The sequence below is a fragment of the Marmota monax genome, unplaced genomic scaffold (genome assembly GCF_021218885.2).
Source record: "Marmota monax isolate L192 unplaced genomic scaffold, Marmota_monax_Labrador192_F-V1.1 WCK01_AAM20220418_F8-fsc00003, whole genome shotgun sequence".
Taxonomy (NCBI): Eukaryota; Metazoa; Chordata; class Mammalia; order Rodentia; family Sciuridae; genus Marmota; species Marmota monax.
The window spans coordinates 30201881-30211846 of NW_026694084.1; the positions used below are offsets into that span (position 1 = coordinate 30201881).

The following is a 9966-nucleotide window of genomic DNA, read 5'->3' on the forward strand; positions in this document are numbered from 1 at the left end:
GGAGGGGGCAGGAAAAGGAAAAAAAAAGCCACATCCACTACCACGCACAGGTCTTCCCCGGAACTACCGCGTGGGGGTGAATGACTGATTCTGGAACTCATCACCTTCTCTCTCCTCATTTCCTCCGGCTGCAGCCGGGCCTCGACGGCACCCACGGCTCCAACAGGAGCGCCCCAGGCGTAGAGTGTGGGGGGATCCCCTGGGCGAAAAGAGTAACTGCAGGATTGCGGCCAGCGACGGGTGCAGAGACCCGAGGTGCGCGCGCCCGTAGCCCATTGTGTTGCTGTGAATGAGGCGCGCGCACCAATCAGCTGTCGCTTCGCCTTCCCCAGCCCCGCCCCTTCCACCCGCTTCCCCCGGACCCTGACGTCACGGGAACTTTTCCTCCGCCCCCTCCCTTCGGCTTCCAGCGCGGAGCCCGGGCCTGCGGGAGGGCGCGCGACCGCCTCCTGCCCAGCCCAGCCCTAGAGGCTAGTGCGCGCGCCCAAGACGGCCCGGGACACACCACCTGCGCCTGAGAGCGCGCTACCCCGAGCATCCCCAGCTCTCGGGCCACCCCATCCCCCCAACCTCCAACTCCACCGCCCCTCCCCCAAGTCTCCTCCCTCCGCTCCGGTGACTGCTAGCCGGGCGGCTGAGCCGGAGTCGTCGCAGCCACCTCATTGCACAACCCGGCTTCCCAACTGTTTACACAGCCCGGCCTGTGAGTGTGTGTGTATACAGCGTGAGTCACCGGGAGGCGGAGGAGGTGGAGGAAAAGGAGAAGGAGGAGTGCACTGGCCGGGATCAGTGCGGCGCACACACTCACTCACACTCAGTCACTCTCTCCGAGCGCGTCTCGCTCTCTCACACACGAGCCCGGAGCCCAGGAGCGCGCAGGATCCCGGGCGCCACGGAAAAGTTGCTCCGGCTTTTGCTTGAGACTAATTGCTTTGGGAAGTGCATTTGCTCCGTGGCTCCGCCGAGCCTGCGGGATCCTGTCCTCACGGCTAAGAACCTCGGGAACGCAGGCCGCCTCCACCTCTGTCTTCGGGACGGTCGGCAGCCTCGGCAACAATAGCGGCGGCCGCTCCTAGCGAGGCGCCTCGAACCGGTGCCATCGGAGGTCCGGAGACCCGAGCCGGCCTTCGACCCCCACATTCGCGGCCAGCGTGGTCTCCGCGTGCAACGCGAGCGCGGAGAAGCAGCTCCCGCTTTGCCCCTCTTGGGGGCCGAGCCAAGCCGGATCTGCAAACTCCATCCCGCGGGCTGGAAGGAGTCGCAGCGCCGGCGTCAAGCCCGCAGCACCTTCCTGCGCGGAGCAGGGGACGTACGAAGCCGGGGCCGCCCCGGCCGCGGACGCGATGAGGGTTGGCCCCGTGCGCTCTGCCATGAGCGGCGCCTCGCAGCCCCGCGGTCCGGCCCTGCTCCTCCCGGCCACTCGGGGCAACCCAGCCAAACGCCTGCTGGACTCCGACGACGCGGCGGCGGTGGCTGCCAAGTGCCCGCGCCTCTCCGAGTGCTCCAGTCCCCCGGACTACCTCAGCCCCCCCGGCTCGCCCTGCAGCCCACAGCCCCCTCCTACCGCTCCAGGGGCCGGCAGCGGCTCCGGGAGCGCACCGGGGCCCAGCCGCATAGCCGACTACCTGCTGCTGCCCCTAGCCGAGCGCGAGCATGTGTCCCGGGCGCTATGCATCCACACCGGCCGCGAGCTGCGCTGCAAGGTAGGCGTCCGGGACCGACCCGGCGGGGATCCGGGGCGCGGGGCGGGGTGGTGGGCAAAGGTGCTTGGGGTCTGGTTCTCCGCGCCCAAAGTAGAGTTTGGGACAGGGCGGATAAGTGGGTTGAGTTCCATAAGGCCTCATTTGGCCAGGGTCGCTCTTTTGGAAATCGAAGGGTTTCCTGTGGGGTGGTATAATGGGGGCTCGGAGGTCAAGAGGAAGTGCCGGGTTCAATTGCTTTCTCTCTGGATTCCTTTCCTTGGCGCCCAGTTTAGCTAGCGCGTGGCGTTCCATATAAGTTGTGGAATTGAAATGGATTCCAGGGCCATGCCATTGCCCTTCTCTCATTCCCCTCGTTTCGACCCCCCCCCCCGCACCCCGCCCGTTCTGGAAAGACGCCCTGTTGTGGGTGCCTCCTCGGAGCTCGGAGCAGCTGGAAGCTCTCTTGCCGGAGGTGCACGGCACCCTGGCTCAGCTGTAGGTGTAAAATCGTGTCGGGCTTCTACCCAGGGGATTCCGACTTGAACCCGCGCTGGAACTAGGACCCTGCCCTCTCAAGGGAGCCGTCTGTGGGGGGCCTTCCAGCTAATCCGGGGAATTGGGCCAGAGTAGAAATGCTGGAAAGCCCACTCTGACTAGGAACCCTCGCTTCCATTCACTTTATTTTCTGGCCAACGATTTCCTTTTGGAATAAGGGATCCCGTCCGGGAGGAGGAGGTACGTCTGCTACAAGCAGGATCCACCCGGTCTTTCTGCAACGCGTAGACGCGGACGGTTCTCACCGTCGGACACCCCCAGAACCTTCCGGGCTGCTCTTTTGTACCCCCAGTTAAAGTTGCTTCTGGGTTTCCCTCAACTCACCTGACGCCCCTCTCCCCGCTCCAGCCCCCAGGGCTTGCTGCTGCCACCTACCGTCCACCCGCGTGAAATTTCAAGTGCATGAGCAAGCCAAGTTAAAGGGGGAAATCTTTTCTGGGTGACTGGGGGCTGAGCTGTTTTGGGAGGTGTGTGTGTGTGTGTTGGGGGGGTTAAGGTGGGTGGGGCAGGAGGAAAGGGCAGCAGAGGGATTTTTCCAGTTGGTGCCAGCGCAGCCACCTCAGAGGTGGGGTGGGTCTGGTCATTGTGCAACCCCTTCCAGTTCCTCCGAGCAGATAATAGCTGAATCCAGATGGTGACAGCCCGTGTGTCACCATTTCCAGTTGAGTCTAGGATATGAGTAACTGGACTGAACAAAAGGCCCTTAAAGGGACCAGCCGGTTTCTTAGAGGGATGCTGCCCTCTCTGGGGGTGGGGCTGGTGTGTGGGAGGGGAGAAACAAAAAAAAAAAAAAAAGAAAAAAGAAAAAAGACCATTCCGGGGCCCTCCCCTCCGGTGAGAATGTAACTCAAGGCTACTTGCACCTGAGTCACAGCTGTAGGCAGGTTGCTCAAGGCTGCGCTGTCACCGTCTCTCCTTCCCAGTCATCTGTTCCTCTGACTAATGACAGCTCTGCATGTTCTGCGGCCCCTGCTTCCCCTTGGAGGCTACGGAGTCACCACACTCCGTTCCCTCTCTGTGCTGAACCCTTTGGGGCTGGCAGGAGAAACATGCATGTTTGGGGATTGCTTTCCAGCCCCTGAGGAGCCTGGGGCACCCACAGTATTATCTGCATTCATGGAAGCACAGAAGTGGGTTTGGGGGCTTAGCTCTCATGGACGATGAGAGCATGTATGGAAGATGGTCTTTCAGATTATCCGCATGATGGGGTGTGACTGTACCTTTGGCTGTTTGCTGGAGCGGAGCCCTGGGTGTGACTGGTTTTAAGGGTGTTAGGGGAAGCTGGGGCTGCATACGGTGATGTGGCTGAGATAAGGGGATGTATGAATGGAGCTCACTGTTATCCAAAGCCCAGAGTTGGAGAACTTTAGCCCAGCTCCCTAAGGGGTTGGGGAGACAGTCCCTGCTTTTCTAGCTTCCCTAAATGGGCCACTTTCTCTCTGCAGGTGTTTCCCATTAAACACTACCAGGACAAAATCAGGCCTTACATCCAGCTGCCATCGCACAGAAACATCACTGGCATCGTGGAAGTGATCCTTGGGGAAACCAAGGCCTACGTGTTCTTCGAGAGAGACTTTGGGGACATGCACTCCTACGTGCGAAGCCGGAAGAGGCTGCGGGAAGAGGAGGCTGCCCGGCTCTTCAAGCAGATTGTGTCCGCCGTTGCCCACTGCCACCAGTCTGCTATTGTGCTGGGGGACCTGAAGCTTAGGAAGTTCGTCTTCTCCACGGGGGAGAGGTGAGCGGCCGCCACAGCTCCTCCTGTGGCCTTTTGGAACCAAAATGAAGGTACAGGTTGTGCCGTTAGGTGCAGTGTGTTGGTGCCAAACAAACCCAAGGGCTCATTGTTCCGAGATTAAGCATTTATAAGTCCTGCTCCTGAAAAGTCACCACCAAGGTTGGTTGATTCTGCACTCTTTTGGATGGAGCCTGGGGATACTTGGTGCTCTTGTGGATGTCACATGCTGACAGGTTGCCTTCCCCACTTCTACCCACAGGATCAGGCTTATTCCCCATTATTGTCAGCCCAAAAGTTCAGCCTCCTGGTGTTCAGATAGTCACCTGTCCCTTTAGAGTACTCCTAGAAGAAGCTGTCAAATCTTTTTTTACACTACATGGTTTTGTCATGCCTAGGAGGTATGATAAGCTAGGTAGACTCGTACTTAAGGTTTTAGCTCTCCTTCTTGACATGCATTTCTGTTCCATCTCTGGCTGGGTCCTCCGTGCTTTCTTTACATTCTCTAGTGACCTTTTAGACATCTAGTTGACTGCATCTTGAGAAAATAGCCACATTGAATGATAAATGGAAGTTGGCTAGAATTGATTGCTAAATATAGATAATGGCTGACCTCATGCAGGACAAGATGAGCTTGATAAAGACAATAATGAGGCACTAAGATTGGAAGTGGAGGTTTTGGATAGGAGACTTCAGAAAAGCTGCATGAGATAAACCATACCTGATTTTAAGAGGTGGACCACATCTCTTTTTGGAAAGAGAGCAGTAATCCTGTAGAATTGTAGAGGTGGGAGTGAGTTATTTTGTTATTTCTGTTCACACAGGGTTTACCCCAACAGTGCATTTTTACCTTTAACTCCAGAGCACACCCAAAAAAATACAGGGTTGAATTGCCATAAAGCATGACTTTGTATCTGACCTTGCAATAATTATTGAAACATACTGATTAGCAAAGAAAAGCAAATTGTTTGCAATGAAGTGTCCAATTCCTGGAACATGGTTCTTTGACACGGTGATGCATTTTTCTGCAACATGCCTTACAAACCTTCTTACTAGCTTTTGAAATCTGCATTGCACAGACCAATGTCACGGGCACAGAGTTTGGAAACCCGAGGGTTAAGCAATGGCAGGCTGACGCTATTCGTGTAACCAGCACAGGTGCAGGGTTTTAGTACTACAGCAGCCAATCAGGGGCAGACAGTGTGGGTTGAGTCATATTTTCCGTTTACAGAACCAATGGGTATTTTACATAACGACAGGGAGGTCATGCTGAGGACAAACTGAAGTTAGCACATGTATACTACACTCCAGGGAACAGGAAGGCCGGAAGAGGGAAAAAAAAACACTACCAGACCTTTAAGAGGAAAAGGAATTGACCCATCAGCCAGTACCAAATGTTTGCATTTAACTTCACAATGAGTGACTTACTGAAACAGGGTTATTTCAGAGAAGCAGAGAAAGGCAAGCCACCACCGGATATTAGAGGTTCCCCCACGTGGCTTTGGGCTTTGGGGGATGCGGGAGACTTGGGTGGCTGATTTCAAGTAAGGAGCCACCAGAAGTTTCTTAAGGGAGCCTTTGACTTTTTTGGACTGTATTGTTACTTTGACAGAGACCCCCACATAGAATAAATGGCTTGCACACGGACGTGCTGTGCTAGGGCACATGTGTCTAGCATCCCGCAAACCCCCAAGCCACATTTGTTCACGTAACCTCTATGTCCAGGCTAAGTGTTCTTTGCAATGAAACATCCAGTAAATGCAATTAACATACCTTAGAGCTTTCCCACCGTGGTTATCACAGCTAGGACCCAGGTGGACAGAGTTTCCTCTGTGTGTATGTTCAGTGTGGGCTGCGGCACTGACAGATGGCGCATAATGAGTGACGTTTGGGCAGAGCGAGTGTCTCAGCGATCGATGTCATGTTAGAGGGAAGACGGGCTTGTAGGATGCTCAGCCCCCTCTCTGAGGAAGTAGGTTACACTGCTCTCCCCAGATGGCTTTTGTAGAAAATGTCAGCATTCCCCTGAGCTGAGCTCCTGCTTCTGCAATGTGAACTCTGTCAGTTGTGTAAGCCCTATTAGGATATCTCTCACAAGCTCTAGCATCATGAATACTATTTGGGACTTTGCATCATACCCTCCACCCCAGGCGCGCTCTCCATACTTTGCAAACATGTATTGCAGTTTGTATTGGTTTGTGAAATCCAAGTCCTGGGTACTTGCAGGGAACTGCTTACTGGATGAAGGGGTAAATGGCATTCCTGGGCACTATTCCTGGGAAGGCCTTGGGTTTCATGGCAGCTGGTCTGGAAATAACAGCTTGGTTTCTCTCCGCCGCAGAACCCAGCTCAGACTGGAAAGTCTGGAAGATACGCACATCATCAAGGGCGAAGATGATGCTTTGTCAGACAAGCATGGCTGCCCAGCTTATGTGAGCCCCGAGATCCTCAACACCACCGGGACCTACTCCGGAAAGGCGGCGGACGTTTGGAGCCTCGGGGTGATGCTCTACACCCTTTTGGTCGGACGATACCCCTTCCATGACTCGGACCCTAGTGCTCTCTTCTCCAAAATCCGACGCGGACAGTTCTGCATTCCCGACCACATTTCCCCCAAAGCCAGGTGCCTCATTCGCAGCCTCCTGAGACGAGAGCCTTCCGAGAGACTCACTGCTCCTGAAATCTTACTCCATCCCTGGTTTGAGTCTGCCCTGGAGCCTGGGTATGTTGACTCAGAAATAGGAACTTCAGACCAGATTGTTCCAGAGTACGAGGAGGACAGTGACATGAGTTCCTTCTTCTGCTAATCCCCAAAACCTCAGAAACCTCATAATTCTCACTCATGGCATTTCCATTTCTAAAGATGGACGGGCCCTCTCGCATGGTGCCAGCCAGAAGTCTGGTCGGCACCAAGGTTGTCTCCGCAGAACTCACCGTGGAACCCTCTCTCACAGTTGGGGAGGAGTGACTGTTGATCTGAGCAGCACGACCCTCTGACTTTAACTGCAAAGTCGTTCCCTTCTTTACCAACTACCCTCAACTCTGTCTTTGTCAGATCTGGGGGGTTCTGTGTCTTTCAAAGGTGGCAAAGAGGGTAGCGTGGACATCCCACGCTGTGTGGTCAAGTGTCATGAACTTGACAACTCACATGGGAAAGGCAGGAAGTCACCCAGTGGCATTTTGGGCAATAACCATGTTTTAATGGGGTGGCAGATCACTTGGGTCAATAAGCCTGCTGTCTTAGAAAAAAACTCCTTTGTAGCTGGACTTGTCGCTGCAGTTTCTCCCATCAGAAAGCTCGCTCTTGCTCTTGGTTTGTTGCGACATCTGTCTTTGCCTCATGGTCACACTTACCAACGACTCTGCTCTGTTGTCTGAGCAGACTGAGGAGCTCAGGAGCCTGCCTGAACCCTGACCCCACTCTACTCCTACCCTGCCCCCATCTCACATGCAATAATGCTTTGTCCTTGACCTTGAAACTTGCCCCCTGCAGCTATGAAAGTACTTGCCAGCTAATCGTTGAAAAGTGCAGAAAAAATGCGGAACTCGTGGCTATTTCAGAACTCTGAGCTCCAATAGAGACTGCCATTAAAAAACAAAAAAAAACAATTTGATCACTTGGAAACCTTTGGCATTTTCAGTTTCCTTCTAGTGTGCTGGGGCTTAGCCTTTAATTTTCCCCCACAAGATCATCTCAGGGTGGAACATTTTGTCCAGGAAGAGAAAGGAGACTCCCCACCCCGCTCTCCCAGGAGCAAAGGGTAAACCTCTTTGTGCTTTAAAGAAAGTGAATTTTGGACAGCATTAGGATTCCCAGACTAAGTTCCAGAATGATACTGTGCCCCGCCCTGTGTGGGCATCCTGGGTGCACTTGGGGTTTTGCATGGTGGGTTGTTGGTACTCTCTGACTACACATCTGTGTAGCCGGCTGCTGGGGTGAATAGTGAGCCCCAGGTATTTCAAGTTGGAAGGACTTTGACAATCATCCGATCCAACTTCTCGCTGCCACCTCCCACTGCAGAAATCCTCACCTTCAGCTTCTTTCCCAGGTGAGAATCCAACCTCTGTTTGAATGCTTCCAGAGACAGAAACTCACTCCCTACAAAAGGTAGAGCTTCACGGAGAGACTTCAACTTGCATTAAAAAAACAAGGACAGATGAAGAGTCAGTCGCTGTCTCAGACGGTGCTGAAATCAGGTGGATAAACGGGTAAACAAATATACTGTATTTGAAGAAATGGCACAAACCAGGCAGGCATCTTCAAGGGCTACGCCTACGCGAACTACTAACCTGCATTGTAAGAATGCTGTGTATACCTCATGTGTGTACTCTGTACATATATTTTACCTTTTATACCTATGTCCGATTTTTGTCTTCGATTGAGGCTTGTCGTGTTGTGTGTGTCTGTCTGAATAACCTGCGTGTCTAGAACCACGTGAAATGTGAATGGTTGTCGGCGAGGTGGCCTTGACAGAGCTGTGGGGCTCCGAGAGGAGGGAGGACGGCATCTGTCACACTCGTGTGCAGGTGGTTGTGCGACTGTTGTATCTTGTGATACGTTACCCAGCTGGCAGGGACTTCAGCTGGGACAGCTAGAAACACTAGATCCTTCCTGTATATGTGTAGATATGTGAACGGTGAAATGGCCGTGGCTGACTTGTAGAGAAATTTTAATAAATCTGGTTTCGTAAAAAAGGTGTGGTGGATATCCTGCTAGTGCCATCTGCCTGTGCCTTTTGCAGTCCCGGGAATGCCAAGCTCTCCCATTTCAGGGCTCAGAGCTGCTGGAGGGAGACTAGACAGATAGTGACCACTGAGGATGACCTTTGATAGGCTGGACCCCTTCATTTTTCACTCCAGTGACTAGGTTCACTCAGGTGGCTGGTGCTCTGCGGTGACCCAGTGGGCGGGTGCTTGGGTGACCCAGTGGGTGGGTGCTTGGAGAAGCGTTTCAGGGAGAATGCTTGAGGGCACCTCAGTTTCTAAGATTCCCTTGGGCTTTTTTGGACCAGGGGCCTTAGAGAATTTGACACAGGCTACGAACACTCCAGAACCATGTTACATGTCCCCAACAGAATTTGTTCGGCTTTGTGGAAGTTCACTTAGAGGCCAGAAGACCTCAGGGGGGGCCTCCTGCTGAGAATCACCCCTACTTTAGAACTAAATAAGATGGGTAATAGAGATATTTTTCCCTTTTCCTATAAATGTAAAAGGGAAATGAAAACAAGGAAAATTTGTCTAAGAGACATTTATATCACAAAAGTTGGAAAAGAGTTTTTTTTTTTAAATTAGGTTTATAGCTTCATTTCACTTGTACTTCAGAATGTCCTCTAAACAAAGTAAATTAGCATCCCGAGCGATTCTGAAAAACACTTTACAGACTGTAAGGCTGGGGTATATATAGCTCAGTGTTCGAGCACGAGGCCCTGGGCTCTGTCCCCAGCATGGCAAAAACAAACAAAAAATACATTGTAAAGTGTAGCACCTCTTAAGAAGAGTGTGTGTAGAAGGGTGTAGTTCAGTGAATTTTCACAAACTGAACACACCTGTGTAACCAGCACTTGGCTGGAGGCCCCTCCTGCCCCTCTCTGTCCCTGCTGGCACCCGCTGCAAGGGCGACCACCATGGGACGGGATCTCACTCTCAGGGGTTAGTACTCATCAGGACCAACTCCCCAGCTCTGGACTTGTGTGCCGAGCCATGCAGAGGCCTCAAGTGACACAACTGCCCTTTGCCAGGACTCGGACTGAGATCACCAAGGATAGCAGACCTGTGACACTGAAGTTAATACAAATTAGGCCGCGTGACCCAGGGAGCTTACATGGGAAAAGCACATCAGAAGCTGCGTGGGAAAGGGCCACACGCCTGGGTAGCTAAGAAACTCGGAAGCTGGTGGCTAGTCTAGGGCCTGCTCAAGACCGAAAACCCAAAGTTCCCTGAGCGAGCTCAGAACACACATCGCAGCCTCCCTGCTCCAGTGAACCCAGACAGGCT

General features: G+C 53.3%; 1 protein-coding gene across 3 annotated transcripts; it reads left to right on the plus strand.

The window, feature by feature from the left end:
• The first annotated feature begins 583 nt into the window (after nucleotides 1-583).
• Trib1 (tribbles pseudokinase 1) lies at nucleotides 584-8669 on the plus strand. 3 transcript variants are annotated; one of them, XM_046464863.2, is made up of 3 exons: nucleotides 584-1703; nucleotides 3683-3975; nucleotides 6314-8669. In XM_046464863.2, the coding sequence occupies exons 1-3, from the start codon at nucleotides 1344-1346 to the stop codon at nucleotides 6777-6779; spliced, it is 1119 nt and encodes a 372-aa protein (XP_046320819.1). In that variant the 5' UTR covers nucleotides 584-1343; the 3' UTR covers nucleotides 6780-8669. The 3 variants fall into 3 exon arrangements, with proteins under 3 accessions (XP_046320819.1, XP_046320820.1, XP_058441706.1); XM_046464864.2 differs by lacking the exon at nucleotides 584-1703 and adding an exon at nucleotides 2126-2417; XM_058585723.1 differs by lacking the exon at nucleotides 584-1703 and adding an exon at nucleotides 3049-3367.
• The last annotated feature ends 1297 nt before the right edge of the window (nucleotides 8670-9966 follow it).